Source organism: Aristolochia californica, unplaced genomic scaffold (assembly GCF_029961685.1).
Source record: "Aristolochia californica isolate CCGP_79_NKW_82.1479 unplaced genomic scaffold, dmAriCali1.0.hap1 SCAF_6, whole genome shotgun sequence".
NCBI classification, from domain to species: domain Eukaryota; kingdom Viridiplantae; phylum Streptophyta; class Magnoliopsida; order Piperales; family Aristolochiaceae; genus Aristolochia; species Aristolochia californica.
In genome coordinates this window covers 1,698,351-1,717,467 of record NW_027182257.1, presented here as the reverse complement: position 1 = coordinate 1,717,467, position 19,117 = coordinate 1,698,351, and the positions used below count along the sequence as shown (strand labels likewise).

Below are 19,117 nucleotides of genomic sequence, written 5' to 3'. Positions count from 1 at the left end.
GAACCTGACTCTCGGATGGAAGTCTCTAGTAGGCGTCATTCATAGCTTTTTCACGATTCTACATAAACCTCGCGGGCTGCTCGCTTCACGTCGTCATCACTCTTTTCCTACCTTCTTCTCGAATTCGTTTCTTGCTCGTAAGCCGGGATAATAGATCGTTGATTCGCCGGAACGTCAATGGCTGACGAGGCGAAAGCCAAAGGTAACGCTGCATTCTCCGCAGGCAAGTTCGACGACGCCGTGCGATTCTTCACGGAGGCCATTGATCTGGCGCCCTCTAATCACATCCTCTACTCCAACCGCTCTGCTGCTTATGCGTCACTGCACAAGTACTCCGAAGCGCTAACGGATGCGCAGAAGACTGTTCAGTTGAAGCCTGACTGGTCCAAAGGGTACAGCCGTCTCGGAGCTGCTCACCTCGGCCTTGGTAACTACGAGGAGGCTGTTTCTTCCTACAATAAGGGTCTCGAGCTCGACCCCAACAACGAGGCGCTTAAATCTGGCCTTGCCGATGCGCAGTCGGCCGCCGCCCGGGCCAGCACCCCTCCGTCTGATTCGTTTGGTAATATGTTCCAAGGGCCGGATGTTTGGGCCAAACTTACTGCCGATCCCGCCACTCGGGCTTACTTGCAGCAACCGGATTTTCTGATGATGATACAGGATTTACAGCGAAACCCTAACAATTTGAACAAGTACTTGCAGGACCAGAGGATGATGCAGGTATTGGGGGTTTTGCTGAATGTTAAGATGAAGACGGCGGCGCCCGAGGAGATGGAGAGGGATGTGCCGATGTCGGAAGTGATGCCTCCTGAAGCGAGGAAACCGGAAAAGGAGCCGGAGAAGCCCAAGGAACCTGAACCTGAGCCGGAGCCTATGGGCATATCCGAGGAGGAGAAGGATACTAGGGTGAGGAAGGCTACTGCTCAGAAAGAGAAGGAAGCCGGAAACTTGGCATATAAGAAGAAGGACTTTGAGGCAGCAATTCAGCATTACACGAAGGCTTTGGAGTTGGACGATGGGGATATCTCCTTTCTCACTAACAGGGCGGCAGTTTACTTGGAAATGGGGAAGGTAAATTTTTTCTCCTTTCTTTCAAAAAATTTATTGGAATTGGATGCTCTTGTCGAAAGAAAAATCTATTATTTCCCTATGAGAATTATTAGTGATGTTTCTGGTGATCATTGTTACACTGCTTGTTGCTCTTTGTCAATAATCTCCACAACACCGTTGCTTGTTTTTCTGGATTGAGGCTGCCAGTGTCCGTCTTGATACTAGTCGCTGCATACTTAAAAAAATTTGAATGGAGAGCAGATGATTCTCTCAAGCTAAGAGTGATGCAAAGTCAATATTTTTTCCCAATGGGTTTTATTTTGTACACTATAATGTGATTTCTTGGTTTATATGATCTGACGTTGGGGAGGGGGGCTATCTTTCGAGGTTGAGTAATAATGATTGGTATAGTGGTAAACAAATACAGTTTCTCAGATATCAAACATGCTACTTACAGTAGGTTTTTATCTTTTTTTATATTTTTTTATGCACATACTGCTTACAGTTGTTACCAACCGGGCCATGCCAAACGGAGGGACAGAGAACAAAACATTGGGAGCTGTAATAATATCTCATTGTGAATAAGCCCAAAAAAATTTACACATAAGAAGGCTGGTTGAAGTAACACTTGCCTGACATGCTATGTCGATAAGCTTGTCAGCAGAAAATCTAGAATTTTCCTCCTGTTGTCTTTCTTGCAAGTTGTACCCTTCTTTCTCCATTTTTTTTATCTTGTATCGACTGCCCTATTGGTTATCCATCCTTCACAGCTGGCTGACCATGAGCTTATAGTCATTCTGTTACACCCATACATCTAGCAGAGTTGAACAAATGGGAGGGATGAGGATGAAAGAACTGATAGGGGTGATGTGGATAAGGCAATAAGAAGGAAAGAAAAGGTTTAAGGGGAAGAGAGAGAGAAGAATGATGGAGAAAATCAGAAGTAGACAAATGAGTAACTCATAAAATGAAAGATTGTTTCTGACTTAAATTTTTACCTACTTGTATATCATAACAGTATCCATGTTGTATAAGACCTCTAACACTGATTGTGGATTAGAATTTTCTTCTCAAGGAAGACAGTGACTGAGTTCAAAAAGGTGTATCATGAAAATGATCAACTTTTATAACAATTATAAATTTTTGTTACAATCCTATGTGCATTGACGATATGAAATTATGCATAAAGCTCTTCTTTTATGGATGGTTGCATTCCTATCAGGAAGTTACGAGATAGAGGAATGTGCAATATGTGTTAGTTCTGTTCAAAGTTATCCTTGTATGCTTTTTAAAAAAAAGGGGGTCTTGTGTTGATAACATCTTTTGGTACTGTTTATACTAGAGTTAATGTTATTTACTTGTGTGTTTCAGCATGATGAATGCATCAAGGATTGTGATAAAGCTGTTGAAAGGGGTAGAGAGCTTCGGTTAGACTTTAAAATGATCTCTAGAGCATTGACAAGGAAAGGAACAGCCTTGGTCAAACTTGCCAAATGCTCTAAGGACTATGAGCCAGCTATTGAAACTTTCCAGAAAGCCCTTACTGAGCACCGCAACCCTGATACACTAAAGAAGCTCAATGAAGCAGAGAGAGCAAAGAAGGAGTTAGAACAACAGGAGTACTTTGATCCTAAATTAGCTGATGAGGAGCGAGAGAAAGGTAAATATTTTTCAAGGTCTATTTGCTGTATGCATTGTTTGACTGTCCTGATCAATTGCTTAACCCATTTCTGCAATTTTGTGTGGTTTCATCTCTTTTTTCTTTCCTTTATACTATGTAACGTTTAATAAGGGCTTCTACTTGTTGGTTCACATTATATATTTGCACTCATCATCACACAACGAACACACGCATTATATAGACATACTTATATATACACACACACACGTGAGGTGGAAGTACTAGTAAGAAAATTTCTTACACGTGCACTGGCATTTGATTTGCATGGTTGGTTCTTTTTTATAGTAATTAATGGTAAACTGAGTGATCTTACCAGAACTTGGGCTTCAATTATTTATTCAAATAGTAACAAAAAAATTACTAAAAGCTCAATTGCTTATGAATGCACAGCTCAAGTTGGTAGGTCTATGACTTAGATGTGGATCCGAGAACATCAAACTGAGCTTGGCAATTCGTTTTCATGCCAAAATTAGGATAAATAGGTTGACAACATATGTTTGATGTGAAACTCACGCAATCAAATTTCTTGAGCTAACATACATCTCTTTTACACCTACACTATGGATACATGTGCAGGTTTTCTGAATTCAATGCACCTTGATCATAGAATCAAGATCCAGCAATTCTCAACCCCCCAAACCTCTAGATTATAGGCACCAGTCGATCTTTTTATTCTTTGAAAGCACTTAGAACAGGCAATTCATTGACAGGGCAAAAACATATATGTGTGTGTGTGTGTGTTGGTTTTGGGTGGGGGCTCAAACTGAGAGATTATAGAAAAGATTTGCAGTGATCTCGCTGTATGAGTTTCTTCAGCAGCTGCTGATCCTACTTGGAGCTTAACTAATTACCAAGTGATGGATGTTTCTTGCTAGACACATGTTGTTGTAATTTCACATGTACTAACTTGATGATAAGCACTCATTTGGGAGATCTCTTAATAGAATCCTCGTTCTCATTGTTACTGAAAAAACCCTTGAAGAGCAGCAGCTGTTTATCCGACTAGCAGCACTGGAACTATACTTTGTGAGTGTCCATGTTATCCTTACAGTGCATGTGTACCCCCATTTTGGTCTAGAGGTCTATAGATTTCGAGATTTAACCAACTTCAACTACATTCTACTGATGCGCATGCTGCATTTTCTGCTCTACTTGTCAAGGTTTTATGTAGCTGGGTGTGGAATCTACTTGGTTATTTTTGGATGTGCCTAATTCCTATCTTGTTAATGTGCAACAATTTGGAATAGGGAAGTCATGATCAATGGCTAAGCTCTTGGTCTGCCGATCAAAATTGGATCAGAATGCTTATACCATATTAGTGGCCAAATTTTGCGTTTACTCATTTACAGCGGTAGCTGCTTTTCTAGCTACAATTAGTCACTTACCCCTAATCCGTTTGGATTTTGTTGAAGTTCTGACAATTGGGCAGTGGTTTTTAAAAGATGTGAGTTGTATTAGGCTTGTTGTTGTTGATGTAAAAAAATTTGTTGACATGCAGGCAATGAATATTTTAAGCAGCAGAAGTATCCTGAAGCTGTGAAGCATTATACTGAAGCTTTGAGAAGAAATCCAAAAGACACACGGGTAAATATCAATATCTATTTAATGTCTCTGTCAATTCGCCCTGTGAAGTGAAGACCATCCACTTCCATTTAGTGTTTTGCAGAGGAATTACATTGTTAGACTTTCTAATGGAGGTGCTGATGACAGGTGTATAGTAACCGGGCTGCATGCTACACAAAGTTGGGTGCTTTGCCAGAAGGATTGAAAGATGCTGAAACGTGCATTGAACTTGATCCAACTTTCTCGAAGGGGTACACAAGGAAAGGTGCGATCCAGTTCTTTATGAAGGAATATGATAAGGCCCTGGAGACATACCAAGAGGGCCTAAAGCATGATCCAAGCAACCAAGAGCTGACTGACGGTGTGCGAAGGTATGGTGGATGCATAATTCTTTTTCTTCATGGTTTCGACTCGATGCTGATGTGTCTTTTGATGATTTCTATTGCAGATGTATACAACAGATAAATAAAACCAACAGGGGAGATATCAGTCCGGAGGATCTGAAAGAAAGGCAGGCAAAGGCCATGCAAGACCCTGAAATCCAGAACATTCTCTCTGATCCTATAATGAGACAGGTATGTATATGGGGTGAGCGATAGTCTCTTTTCTCAGGTTCAGTGTTGGCCATTAAGGACTGCTTATATCGATTATGTGCTACTAGTTTTTTTTTTTTTTGTTCTTAATAAAAGAATAAGAAATGTTTCTGTGCTAAATTTTTTTTGATGTGGCAGGTATTAGTAGACTTCCAGGAGAACCCCAAGTCCGCACAGAAACATCTCAAGAATCCTGAGGTGATGCACAAGATTCAGAAGTTGGTGAGTGCAGGGATAGTCCAGCTTAGATAGGACGGAATTCTAGAAAATCATAGTGTTCCTTGCCTAGACGAGTGTATTTAGACAACACATGATCTTTGAAATTTGAAATTTTGGAGTGCAATGGTGAACTATACACATTATTCGTGGGATCTTGGTTGATTTAATGATTTGACCTTTTCAACAGTATCTGATTTCTTCCTTGTAAGAGTGTTTTTTTCTGTACGTTGGTGGAAATTCGAAAGGCTCTTCCTTCACTATCGTTTTTTTACCAGAATATGGTCCCCAGTTTCACGGAGCTAAAACGAGGTTTGATCAATCATTGTGGTCGATATTACGTAATGCTTGATGTGATTCAGAGGGGAAACAGTGAAAGCCTACTGTACGAAACAGATTTTCTCATGTTATTTGGGTTTACTAGATACCTTGCAAAGTTGTCTATCAAGTATCATGTGGTAGGAATTTCAGGTCCGAGGGTGAAGGGAGTTCTTTCCTTCGTTTGATTCCTCACCTAGTAATCTGCCTTTCATGTTATTCTTTCGTCATGCAACGTGAAGTTTGAAAGAAATAGGTCACATGAACAGATTTTGGTTAGAAGTTATGTGGGCAAGAGATGTATGTAATGAGTTTGGTGGGTAACGGGGTTTGTGTGGACAACCAAGAATGAATTCATTTCCTTTTGATGTTCATCTCTCTCTACTCTTCTCCTATTCTACCTACTCTTCTCCTATTCTACCTATAAAGGTTCCTTCGATATATCAATCTGATCTCAGTCTCGCCGACAAAGCTGGTCAGGTCATAGTTTCCCTTGTCTTTGCTGCCTTTCTGTTACCTCGTACTATCTTCTCCCACGAGGTCCCTGCATTTTCATTTTATGAGGCAAAGTATGATTTCCTAGTTGGGTGTCACGTAATGAGAGACGGCTTCTTCAATTAGCTTCACCTGCTTCTCGCGTAAACCTGGTGGTGGCGCAGGATGAGTCCGCCAACTTCAGGACCATCAGGGAAGCAATGGATGCAGCTGGAATGAGAAAAAGGAGCGGGAAGCAATGGATCAAGCGGTCTTCTATCAATGCGGATACGAAGGATACCGAGATACGCTGTACGCCCACTCTCACGACCAATTTTACAAGGACTGAAATTTACGATACAGTAGATTTCATCTTTGGTAATGCAGCAGTTGTTATTCAAAACTCTTTCGTCTACGTAAGAAGACCTCCAAGCCACCGGAAGAACACCATTACAGCTGCGAAAAATTGGCATAATTATTCAAAATTCAAGGTCCATGGCAGCTGATGAATGGTCCTGAAGTTGCCGGACCCATCCTCCCGCTCCTTTTTTCTCATTCCGACTGCATCCATTGCTTCCCTGATGGTCCTGAAGTTGCCGGACCCATCCTGCGCCACCACCAGGTTCGCGCGAGAAGCAGGTGAAGGTAATTGAAGAAGCCGTCTCTCATTACCTGACAACCAACTAGGAAATCCATACTTTGCCTCATAAAATGAAAATGGATGGACCTCCTGGGAGAAGAGAAAGGCAGCAAAGGCAACGGAGACTATTACCAGCGTTGTCGCCGAGACTGAGATCAGATTGATCAATCGAATGGACCTTTATAGGTAGAAGAGTCAGAGAGATGAACATCAAAAGGAAATGAATTCATTCTTTGTTTATTCCTCTCTGATCATCGTTTCATTTCAGTTGGCTTCTCCTAAATAGAGTGAATAACATGGGCATGTTCTTTCTCTTCAGTCTCAAAAATAGAGATAAATGTAATTAGTGAAATTTGAAGAGAATGAAAATAATTTCGTAATTTCCCAAGGTGGATCTATGTTCGTGCGATTACTAGAATAATTTCTTCAGTCTTTTTCCATTCTGTATTCGTAGAGATGTAATCTTACTGGCCACTATGTTTCTGTTCCCGGTTGCTCTCAACTTAGAACAAGAAATCCTAAACAATTCGTCCTTCAATCTTTAACGGGGCTGTCGTTTTTGGCTGAGAACACGAATTAGCTGATTAGAATGCGAGCGTTTCAGGTTAGATGAAATACTGGTTCACTTATACTCTGAAAAAGCATTGTCTTACTTGAGTCCCATCTTAGCAAACCGCTGGTTTATGAAAGGAACTATGACTGTTTGTAGAAATGCCTGAATCAAGTTACATCCCCAGAGTAAGCCACAACAGTGGTAAGTGAGCTCATGGGAGAGTATGGACACACCAATCTCTTCTTCCTATGTAGACTGCTTTGATACTGGGGACCCATGCTAAACATTTGATTTATTTCTTCAGTTTTTAATAGTAAGAGCATTATGTGCCTATTAGGCACTGTTGTATGCACGTGGCAACTTTCTGGTATGGGTCTTCGACTTAGGGTGGTTTCGAAGCGAACCGGCTCGTTAGTAGCTCGAGTTCGGCTCGGGGCCTGCTCGGTTCGATTCGGTATTCGAGCCGAGCTCGAGATCGGGGGATTTGGGATTTCGGGAGTCTCGGGACCGAGAAGAGAGTCGCGTCGCGGGACTCTCTTCCATTCCGTCTCTGCCATTTCCATGCGATTTTCTCACGGAAATCGTGGATTATTGATCAAAATCGCTGTCCGTCAACGGGGATTCATCTGAAATGGGAGATTTTGGTCTTCATATCCCTCGTTTTCCCTCTCCCTCTTCGATTCCTTACTCTCTGTCTCGGACTATTCGATTTCTTCGTCTACGATTTCTTCCTCTGTTATTTCTTCCTCTTCAATTTCTTCATCCGAAGTTCTTCCTCGCCGACGAGACGAAAGCGACGGTCCGACGGAAGGAGGTACGATTTTTATTTAATCTTCTGTTTTTGTTTTCGTCGCCGTTCTAACCATACAAAAGCTCTAACTCTCGCTTTGTTTCAGCAGCGCTCCTTCATTCTTGGAAAGGCTTTTGGAAATGTTTTGGTCTGAAGTTCTTTTTTTTGCACTAATTTAAGTAACATTGTTATTGGGAAGAAGCTTCATTCTCTTCTTTGGGGTTAATTGAATAACGTGAGGAGGAATTGGACGTGGTAGTGACTCAGCAAGAACCATTGAAAGATTATAGTATTAAGTTTTTTCTTTAAGTGAAAGCAACAACATGCTTCTTGAATTCTGAACATGAAGAAGTTAGTCTGTTGTAAGAGGGCACTGAGAATGAATAACTTTCTGTTTGTCATGTAAGAAACTATAGATTCCTCTGTACGATGGAGGAGAAGGGCTCTTCTAGAGCCCAGTATATACTCTTTTTCATGGTGTTGTAGGCCCTTACTTAATATGAAGATAAATAAAGAGTGCATGCTGGCTTGCTAAAGGATTTGTGGAAACCCTGTATAGTTAACTATCAACACTATATATTCTCAATATCATATGGTTGAGGATCAAAGGAGAAAAAAAAATTGAGAACTTTCTTTGTTTAATTATGGTAGAGTATGCAAAACAATAAAGAGAATTGGCAAATGCACCTTGTTTGATCTACAACTTTGTTTTTTCATTGGATGAGAGTCCTACCTTTCTTTTAGAATGAGAAACAAGAGATTGGATGGTAGAATTGGCAAGAAATCTCCTGTTGCAGCAAAGTTTGCTATTTAGACATCTTAGTTACTAAGTATCTGTTTACTGACCACTTAGCCTTTATGGTAGAGTAGCTAAGAGCTTCTGGTAATTTGTAAACGTAGGGATCGTTCTAAGGGCTTTGAGGGACGTCTTCTGTTTCCCTTATCACGCAAGCCACAAGCCGTAGGCCTTTGATGCCATCTTGGGTTGTAAGTCCCTTTTCCTAGAATTTGTAAAATGCATCTGCAAATTTTTGTTCTTTATTAACACAAATTTTATGAGCTGATTATTTACACTGTTATTTCATTTATGCATGAAGATTAATGATGAATCTAGAGTTGTTTTAAATATTTGTATAGCATGTGATCAACTCCAAATTTCTGTAACTTCAGCTCTTATTATTACTTATTTCTGATGGCTGAAGTCTTATACACCAAACTCCTGATACATGTTGTTGGTACCTTTGTTCAAGAGAACAAAAATATTTTACAGTTTGTCTATGAAGGTTCTCTATAAGATATATTGTCTTATATACACCGCATCCTCATATCCATGGTCCAGTAACTAGTTGGCAACTCAAGTGATTTAGCCCACCTTATGTTTACAGTATTACTCATTCAGTAATCTTCTTGCAAGGTCCAAGTGATTTTCTAAATAACTTGGGGATTTCATTTGCATTTTCTGGAATCTGGGAATGTCCTAGTAAGAACTTGGTCAATAACCCAATACATTTAGTCTCCATAAGGATTCTAGAAATTTATATTCTGGTTGAAGTTTTTTATATGGGATGCCTTGAGCATGTAAGAACTGTTAGTTTTGTCTCCTGAGTTTGCAAAAAAAAAATTCTAAATATAATATTTGGTTAGTTCTTCATTGTTTGAAGAGTTTGTCATCCTCAAATTCTTACCCAACTGATATGAGAGAGAGAGGCTATTTCAGGTTTTAGTGTTTTTAAAGCAGAGTCCTAGTTTTCCCTGAGGATACTGTAATAGTCAGAGGTAAAGTTTTCTAGTTTCCTGCATTTCTATTGCTTGCTGCATTTCTGCAGATACTCAAACTAGTTCTGTTACCCCACTGGCATGTAGTATAGCAGCTCCTAATCTGAAATACCAAGATATTGAATACAATCATATAACCAAGCTGAAAAGTTTTTTTTTTTAATGTATGTTGAAGCTCGAGCTTGGCTCGAACTCGGTTAAAATTATTGGTCTTAAGCTCGATAACAATTTTAGGCTCGAGGCTGGACTGGGCTCGAGCTCGAGTTCGAAATATTTAAATCAAGTTCGGGTCGAACATAGGCATGTTTGGGCTCGGCTCGGGTCGATGCTACCCCTAGTCTTCGTCCATTCCAGAAGTGGCTGAAACGACCAATAAATTATCTTAAAATAGTGAATCCGCCATGAAATATTGTTGTCTTTTCCAGGTTAGATGAAATACTGGTTCACTTATACTCTGAAAAAGCATTGGCTTACTTAAGTCCCATCTTAGCAAACCGCTGGTTTATGAAAGGAACCATAACTGTTTGTAGAAATGCCTGAATCCAGTTACATCCCCAGCATAAGCCACAACAGTGGTAAGTGAGCTCATGGGAGAGTATGGACACAACAATCTCATCTTCCTATGTAGACTGCTTTGATACTGGGGACCCATGCTAAACATTTTTTTTGCTAAGTGAAGGATCGCAGCACCTTCCTCCCTTCAAATCAACCCCATTTGCCTTGCTTCCTTCTTTTTTCTTCCTTTTATCATCTTTACAATTTTTTAACTGGACATTCCCATGGGACTCTTTTTCCTCAGTTTCATTTTCAGGTAGCTTGTTTATTTGTTGAGATTCAATGTTTTATGCAGAGTCGTTAATTTACTCTCTTTTTTATATTTCTGTGGTGTCCTTTATTCTGTTTAATTTTCAGACTTATGCTACAAAATGAGTTTCCACCAATTAGTTTCTCAAAATCTTCCTTTTTCCAGCTAATTTTATGAGACTGATTAATAATTTTCATTTATTTCTTTGGAAAATGCACTAAATAGCTATAAGGAAACTTTAAAATTCTTCATGTAAAATTCCTTGTAAAACATAGGATTTTATACTGAAGGTTTCTTGGAAATGTATATCCTAGGAAAAACATTTCTAGCTTTTCCTGGGATATAAATTTCCAACCAGGGGCATTAACGATGCTTTATTCTTTGCCATTTTCTTCAGAAGAGGGACGAGCTGTTGAGAGAAATATGTTGTACCGACTAGGTCATGAACGATTTTATACTTCTCTTCTTTATCTTCTGTTTAGCAAACATAGCAGCTTCTACAATTTTGGCTTTTAAACCTGTCTGAATGGCTAACAAAGATTATAAGCTACTATTTCACTGCATATTTGGCGACGGTCATCCTTTTTAAGCTACTGATTGCTTCATTTTCTCTCTTCTTCTTCTTTTTTTTTTTTTTTTTTTTTTTTCAGGAGATGGTTACAGAATGTGACCAGCATCGAGGGATTTATCAGATTCCATATCAACATTCACTTCAATCCATTTTCTTATATAATCGGCTGAGTCCTACATCTAAAGCGCTTTAAACCTCTGGACGTTCTAAACTTCTCATTTTGCTTCCAGTAGATCCATTTCTAAAAAAGAAATTGGGAATGAACTATTTTTGTTCCTGAAATGGGAGTAAAGAGATATTGTCTCCTATGCTCTATCCCCAAGCCTTCTATCCAAAAGGCTAAAATCCAAACTGCTACTACTTGTCCTTTGCCAATTGATGCTTCACAATCCTCTACCAGCAAGCACCGGGAGCGCTGCATTTCTCTTGTACAATGCTTGATTGCCCGAGGCAACCTCTCTGCTGCACATGAAGTCATAGCACGTGTTGTCAGTTACTGTTCTCTTCCTGATGTGATTCCTACCATCAGTTTTGCGGCTTCCCATGGTCTGGATCCCAACTCTGTCACTTATAATGCATTGCATACCCTTGTGAGGACTGGTCAATCGCAAAGGGCTGAAGAGCTTTATTTTCATGCCATCACTAATAGAGGTATTGATCCTGATCCTTTTATACTGAACTGTATGATAGTTTGTTATTGTAAATCAGGGAAATTAACTCAAGCAGAAAAGTGTTTGAAGCAAGTTGTCCAAATGGGTTATTTGCCTTGTAAACCTGGGTACAATTTTTTGATATGTGAGCTCTGCATGGTTAAACAATTCTCACAAGCCATTGATATATTTTCCCAAACGTTTGAGCTTGGCATTCTTCCTGATTTCTCCACTTATAATCATCTGATTGATGGTCTTTGTTCGGAGAGAAGAGTGGACGAGGCTGTTTATGTGTTTAATGTTATGGTTAGTACTGGGACTCAGCCTTCACTCCACTTATACAAATCACTGGTCCATACTTTCTGCATGCTTAGGAGAATTGAGGATGCAGAGAACCTATGTGGCACAATGGACTCACATGGTTTTGCTCCGAGTCGTCCTATGTACACTTCCCTCATGTATGGATATTGTAAGGAAGGAAAGATGGAAAAGGCAATAAAAGTTTTCCGAAGAATGCAAGAGAAAGGGTGTGGCCTTGACAGCTACGTATACAACACTTTGATTTATGGGTTTCTCAGATTGGGTAATGTGGATTCCAGTTGGGAAATTTTCCATCAGATGGTGGAGAATGGGGTTGACCCTAACGTTGTAACTTACTCTATCATGATGTTTTGGTACTGTAAGGATAGAAAGCTTGATTGTGCTTTGGAACTTTTTGACACCATGATCAGTTGTAAGTTAGTTCCCAATGTCCATTGCTACACTACTTTGATTTCTACACTCAGCAGAGAGAATAGGCTAAATGAGGCAGACCAGCTGTTTGATAAGATGCTTAATTGTGGTGTGATTCCTGACCATTTAATGTTTCTACGGCTAATTAAAAGATTCAAAAAAGATCAGGAGCCAATTTTAGCCCTCAAGGTATTGAAGGCCATTGCCATGCATGGATGTAATATAGACTCATCAGTGATTTCTAGATTGACTTGTTCCACAGAGACGGGTACCACGCAGAAAGAAGTTGACTACCTGTTCAATCAAATAGTGGGCAGTAATGTTGTTCCTGCCAAGGTGGTGTTCAATATTCTTATAAATGCCTTTTGTGCAGAAGGGAAGGCCAACATTGCATGTCTTTTCCTAGATAGAATGGTGGCCCATGGCTGTAAGCCTCTAATTTCTACATATAATGCATTACTTAGATGTTTTCTCGAGAAGAACCCGAGTTTGGATACCGGGTCATTGATGAGTCTGATGTGCAGCAGAGGGGCTTTCCCGGACGCAGCAACTTATTTAATTGTAATTGATGCTTACTGCAAACATGGAAACATAGATTTGGCTCTTAGTTTATTCTATCAGATGATTGAGAGCAGAATAGAGCCTACAGTTGCTATTTATGATACAATAATTAGTACTTTATGTGATGAGAGAAGATTGCAGGAAGCAAATTTTATGTTCAAGAGAATGTTAGAAGCAGGGATTATGCCGGATGAGATCATATATACAACGTTGATTAATGGCTATGCCAAAAATGGAAGAGCCATTGATGCTTGCAATCTATTCGATGCCATGGTAGAGGATGGTTTCCTACCCAATTTGCCTACTTATTGTGCCCTTATAAATGGATTGATTAAGAAAAACATGATTGAGAAGGGATGCCGATATCTTATGAAAATGTTGGATGATGGGTTTTTACCGAACACTATTTTATACACTATTTTGATCAATCAATTCTGTAGGAAAGGAGATATTATTTTTGCCTTCAACTTGGTCAATCTGATGGGTGAAAATCAGATCGAGCCCCAGCTGCAAACGTATGGATCATTGATCAGTGGGCTTTGCCGAAATATTACACGTACTCGTGTGAGAGACCCTCTTATTACTAGAAGATACCAGAAAGCCAAACAGAGGCTTTTCAGTTTGTTACCTCGAACGACAGCAGTTCCAATGGAAATGCAAGACATTCTTTCTCTCAGTTCTCAAGGGTCCATTGATGTCGCTCTAAAGATACTGCAAATGATCATAGATTCTGATATGACTCCTGACATACGTATATATAATGCAATTATGAATGGATTTTGTAGGGAGAAAAGGATGGAGGATGCATACAAGCTTCTAGCGTTGATGCTGAAAGATGGTAGCTGGCCAAATCAAGTCACTTACACTATTCTCATTAATGGGCACAACAGATTTGGTGACTTTGATCAAGCAGTTCAGCTATTCAATGTGATGAACAGAAGTGGATGTATTCCTGATAAAGGTGCATATAACTCGCTCATTAAGGGTCTTTGCACCGGAGGAAGAGAACTGGAGGCTTTATCTGTTTCACAATGTATGCAAAAGAGGGGCCTTATCCCCAACAGGACTTCATACAGTAAATTACTTGAATGCTTCTTTGAGCGTCAAAATCCTAGTGACTTCACTCTCAATCTTTTTGACGAGCTGATTGATCATGGTTATGTACCAAGTAGTTTCAGTTATAACAGATTGCTTTTGATTCTAAGTGAAGAGAACAGGTTAGAGGAGGTTTACAGAGTATGTGATACAGTTTTCAAAAAGGGAAAGACACTAGATGAGAGTACAAAGAAGATATTGATGAATGGGTTCAGCTTGGGTTTACCAGTTCAAGATAATATTGTTTTTCATGAGAGCTAGCTTTTTGTGGAGCTATCTGTGTTTGATATGATTGGCAAAGAAAAAGAAAAGAAAAACTCTAGATTATGCAAAGGATAAAGTGCTGGTGGCAAAGAATTTCATCTTGGATTTGCTAATTGAAGGTCCGGATGCAACGGCAGAGGGTGTGGTTTTTCTCTGCATCTTAAGTTTGAGGCAGCACGAGGTTTTGCAGTGGCACTGGGGGTATTTGACTGGCTTCGTCGGTCACTGGCATCGTTGGATCTGGTGAAGGAGGCTGCAGAGGGTCGGCGCTGAAGGTCCACGAAGGCAGGTGCTTTAGAAATTTGTCTTTCTCCAAATCCTTTCAAGGTGGTGGTGATTAGATAAGGTGAGGGTCAGTCATAACCTTGGTTTTGGCTAGAAATAGTAAGGAGTTATCTTCAGAAAGTGAATTTATACGGCCTTTATAAATTTATTTCATTCTTAAAAACTGTTTAATCCAAGAAAACTGGTCGGACCAGCTGGCAGATCCAAGCCACAAAACTGAAAGCTAATAAAAAAAGAAGAAAAAAGATTTGCAGTGATCTCACTGTATGAGCTTCATCGGCTGCTGCTGATCCTACTTGGATCATAACTAATTACTGAGTGATGGACGTCTCTTGCTAGACACATGTTACTGTAATTTCACATGCACTAACTTGATGATAAGCACTCATTTGGGAGATCTCTTAATGGAATCCTTGCTCTTGTTGTTACCAAAAAAACCGCTTGATGAGCAGAAGCTGTTTGTCTGATTAGCAGCACTGAGTTAACCTTCTTTGAGAGTGGTCTATAGTTTTCGAGATTTAACTGACTTCTAGTGATGCGCAAAGTGCATCTTCTGCTCTACTTGTCAAGGTTTTATGTAGCTGGGTGTGGAATCTACTTGGTTATTTTTGGATGTGCCTAATTCCAATCTTGTTAATGTGCAACAATTTGGAAAAGGGAACTCATGATCAATGGCTAAGCTCTTGGTCTGCCGATCAAAATTGGATCAGAATGGTTATACCATATTAGTGGCCATTTTGAGGTAGCTAGGGTGCCTCTTTTTCTGGTTTATACTAGAGTTAAAGCTATTTACTACTGTGTTTCAGCATGATGAATGCATCAAGGATTGTGATAAAGCTGTTGAAAGGGGTAGAGAGCTTCGGTCAGACTTTAAAATGATCTCTAGAGCATTGACAAGGAAAGGAACAGCCTTGGTCAAACTTGCCAAATGCTCTAAGGACTATGAGCCAGCTATTGAAACTTTCCAGAAAGCCCTTACTGAGCACCGCAACCCTGATACACTAAAGAAGCTCAATGAAGCAGAGAGAGCAAAGGAGTTAGAACAACAGGAGTACTTTGATCCTAAATTAGCTGATGAGGAGCGAGAGAAAGGTAAATATTTTTCAAGGTCTATTTGCTGTATGCATTGTTTGACTGTCCTGATCAATTGCTTAACCCATTTCTGTAATTTTGTGTAGTTTCATCTCTTTTTTCTTCCCTTGATACTATGTAACATTTAATAAGGGCTTCTAGTTTACTAATTTTGCTTCTGCGGTAATTGTGTGATTTTGCCTTGTTGGTTCACATTATATATTTGCACTCATTGTCACACAACGAACACATGCATTATATAAACATACTTATATATATACACACACACATGAGGCGGAAGTACTAGTAAGAAAATTTCTTACACGTGCAATGGCATTTGATTTGCATGGTTGGTTCTTTTTTATAGTAATTAATGATAAACTGTGTGATCTTACCAGAACTTGGGCTTCAATTATTTATGCAAATAGTAACAAAAAAATTACTAAAAGCTCAATTGCTTATGAATGCACAGGTCAAGTTGGTAGGTCTATGACTTAGATGTGGATCCGAGAACATCAAACTGAGCTAGGCAACTCGTTTTCATACCAAAATTAGGATAAATAGGTTGACAACATATGTTTGATGCGAAACTCACGCAATCAAATTTCTTGAGCTAACATACATCTCTTTTACACCTACACTATGGACACATGTGCAGGTTTTCTGAATTCAATGCACCTTGATCATAGAATCAAGATCCAGTAGTTCTCAACCCCCTAAACCTTTAGATTATAGGCACCGGTCGGTCTTTTTATTCTTTGAAAGCACTTAGAACAGGCAATTCATTGACAGGGCCCAAAAAGGGCAAAAACATGTGTGTGTGTGTGTTGGTTTGGGGGGGTGGGGGGTGGGGGTTAGCCAAGCCACAAAACTGAGAGATAATAAAAAAGATTTGCAGTGATCTCGTTGTATGAGTTTCATCAGCAGCTGCTGATCCTACTTGGAGCTTAACTAATTACTGAGTGATGGGTGTTTCTTGCTAGACACATGTTGTTGTAATTTCACATGTACTAACTTGATGATAAGCATTCATTTGGGAGATCTCTTAATAGAATCCTCATTCTCATTGTTACTGAAACAACCCTTGATGAGCAGCAGCTGTTTATCTGACTAGCTGCACTGGAACTATACTTGGTGAGTGTCCATGTTATCCTTACAGTGCATGTGTAACCCAATTTTGGTCTACTGAGTTAACATTCTTTGAGAGAGGTCTATAGATTTCGAGATTTAACCAACTTCAACTACATTCTACTGATGTGCATAGTGCATTTTCTGCTCTACTTGTCAAGGTTTTATGTAGCTGGGTGTGGAATCTACTTGGTTATTTTTGGATGTGCCTAATTTCAATCTTGTTAATGTGCAACAATTTGGAACAGGGTGCCTCTTTTTCTGGTACTTACTGGCTTTTGCGTTTACTCATTTATCTGCATGGTGGCTGCAGCGGTAACTGCTTTTCTAGCTACAATTGGTAACTTACCCCTAATCCGTTTGGATTTTGTTGAAGTTCTGACAATTGGGCAGTGGTTTTTATAAGATGGAGTTGTATTAGGTTTGTTGTTGTTGATGCAAAATTTTTTGTTGACATGCAGGCAATGAGTATTTTAAGCAGCAGAAGTATCCTGAAACTGTGAAGCATTATACTGAAGCTTTGAGAAGAAATCCAAAAGACCCACGGGTAAATATCAATATCTATGTGAAGTGAAGACCATCCACTTCCATTTAGTGTTTTGCAGAGGAAGTACATTGTTAGACTTTCTAATGGAGGTGGTGATGACAGATGTATAGTAACCGGGCTGCATGCTACCCAAAGTTGGGTGCTTTGCCAGAAGGATTGAAAGATGCTGAAACGTGCATCGAACTTGATCCGACTTTCTCAAAGGGGTACAAAAGGAAAGGTGCGATCCAGTTCTTTATGAAGGAATATGATAAGGCTCTGGAGACATACCAAGAGGGCCTAAAGCATGATCCAAGCAACCAAGAGCTGACTGACGGCGTGCGAAGGTATGGTGGACGTATAATTCTTTTTCTTCATGGTTTCGACTTGGTGCTGAAGTGTCTTTTGATGATTTCTATTGCAGACGTATAGAACAGATAAATAAAACCAACAAGGGAGATATCAGTCCGGAGGATCTGAAAGATAGGCAGCAAAGGCCATGGAAGACCCAGAAATCCAGAACATTCTCTCTGATCCTATAATTTTTAATTTCGTGTTATTTAGAACAAAATAAGTTTTCTTAATAAGAGAGAGAGACAGATTAAAGGGGTGAACATAAAAAAATTATTAATCGGCGCGTCAACGGCGGAAAGGTGGAGTGGCCTGGGTATCACGTCGTTGAAAGTGAATCTGAGACTTCTATGTTTACCATTGCACGCTTTTTATCAGAAGGATCATGGTTGCCGTCGATTGGGGCATGTTTTTGAAGTCCTCTTCTATATCAAGCTCCTTCCCATGGTGGCTTCTCTGTGTATTCCATTTCACACATTGTATGACTGGTAAACCCACCCTTGTTTCATCCAACTATTTCTTGTCAACAACAAATTGAAGTAAGCCACTTGCACCCAAAAGTTTGGTCACCGATCATGCTCAAGAGTTATGATTGTTCCATTGCCAAAATAAGCAAGATGGGCTAAGAAAGATGTCTCACACTATCACGGACCTGATCACTATCAAAGTTTTATCACAATTGAAGTCCTTCATTGAATCAGAGAAGGTTGTCAAATGTCACCATTGAAGGTCGGTATTAAAACAAACTCTTAAGTTATGTTTGAACAATTGAATACATTCAATGCCCCCCATTAATGGAGTGATGAGTACACACTTGAGCTGTGTTTTACAATGGGGAAAAAAAGAGTGAATGATCAATAACTGCCTCTTCTCTTTTATGTAGGAGGTTATTATTGAACCCATCAGAGGAGTCGACCCCTTATTATAGAACTGAAGTCCTTGTTATAACAGAAGAGCAAAAGGAAGCGATTATAAGTTAATCAACATGAAGATTGGACCTCTTAGTACAAGATTTGATTCTTATAGATGAATAAATGAAGAGAGGAGTTGACCCTTAGCATTGGAGTCGGCTCGGTTGTGTGATAACATGTGTGGGCTAATTATTGAACTTCACTTTGAGCTCATTTGGTGCCCAAATTTTGTGAGTAACCTATAATTGTGTTAATTAGTAAAAATAGGATTTGATGTTTTTTTTTTCAGAATGTTTGGACCTATTTTGACCTGGTTTTGCTAAAAGATAAAACATCATTTTGTAGTTCTAATGGCTAATTTTTTTAACGTCGGAGAGCCTTCTATTTAAGCCAAACTCAACCCCAAAAGATTGTTTCTCTTGGTCAAACTATTTTCCAGGCATCCTAACCCTTCACACACGATTTGAGAATATTTTGCCATCTCCCAAGCTCCAAAGGAAGTCAAAATTGATA

The 19,117-nt window shown here is 39.6% G+C and overlaps 3 protein-coding genes across 4 annotated transcripts; all 3 read left to right on the top strand.

Moving 5' to 3' along the window:
- Positions 1 to 9: 9 nt before the first annotated feature.
- Positions 10 to 5,364, top strand: LOC137934082 (hsp70-Hsp90 organizing protein 3-like). Its single transcript, XM_068778302.1, has 6 exons — positions 10 to 1,071; positions 2,422 to 2,710; positions 4,230 to 4,315; positions 4,442 to 4,665; positions 4,743 to 4,869; positions 5,026 to 5,364. The coding sequence occupies exons 1-6, from the start codon at positions 178 to 180 to the stop codon at positions 5,137 to 5,139; spliced, it is 1,734 nt and encodes a 577-aa protein (XP_068634403.1). The 5' UTR covers positions 10 to 177; the 3' UTR covers positions 5,140 to 5,364.
- Positions 5,365 to 7,642: 2,278 nt separating this feature from the next.
- Positions 7,643 to 18,275, top strand: LOC137935162 (hsp70-Hsp90 organizing protein 2-like). 2 transcript variants are annotated; one of them, XM_068779845.1, is made up of 8 exons: positions 7,643 to 7,902; positions 8,779 to 8,865; positions 11,110 to 11,681; positions 15,424 to 15,709; positions 17,065 to 17,156; positions 17,278 to 17,363; positions 17,466 to 17,689; positions 17,767 to 18,275. In XM_068779845.1, exons 5-8 carry the CDS (start codon positions 17,117 to 17,119, stop codon positions 17,882 to 17,884), a joined length of 468 nt encoding a protein of 155 aa, XP_068635946.1. In that variant the 5' UTR covers positions 7,643 to 7,902; positions 8,779 to 8,865; positions 11,110 to 11,681; positions 15,424 to 15,709; positions 17,065 to 17,116; the 3' UTR covers positions 17,885 to 18,275. The 2 variants fall into 2 exon arrangements, with proteins under 2 accessions (XP_068635946.1, XP_068635945.1); XM_068779844.1 differs by lacking the exons at positions 7,643 to 7,902; positions 8,779 to 8,865; positions 11,110 to 11,681 and adding an exon at positions 14,343 to 14,678.
- Positions 11,312 to 14,329, top strand: LOC137934276 (pentatricopeptide repeat-containing protein At5g62370). Its single transcript, XM_068778557.1, has one exon. The coding sequence runs from the start codon at positions 11,312 to 11,314 to the stop codon at positions 14,327 to 14,329; it is 3,018 nt and encodes a 1,005-aa protein (XP_068634658.1).
- Positions 18,276 to 19,117: the final 842 nt, after the last annotated feature.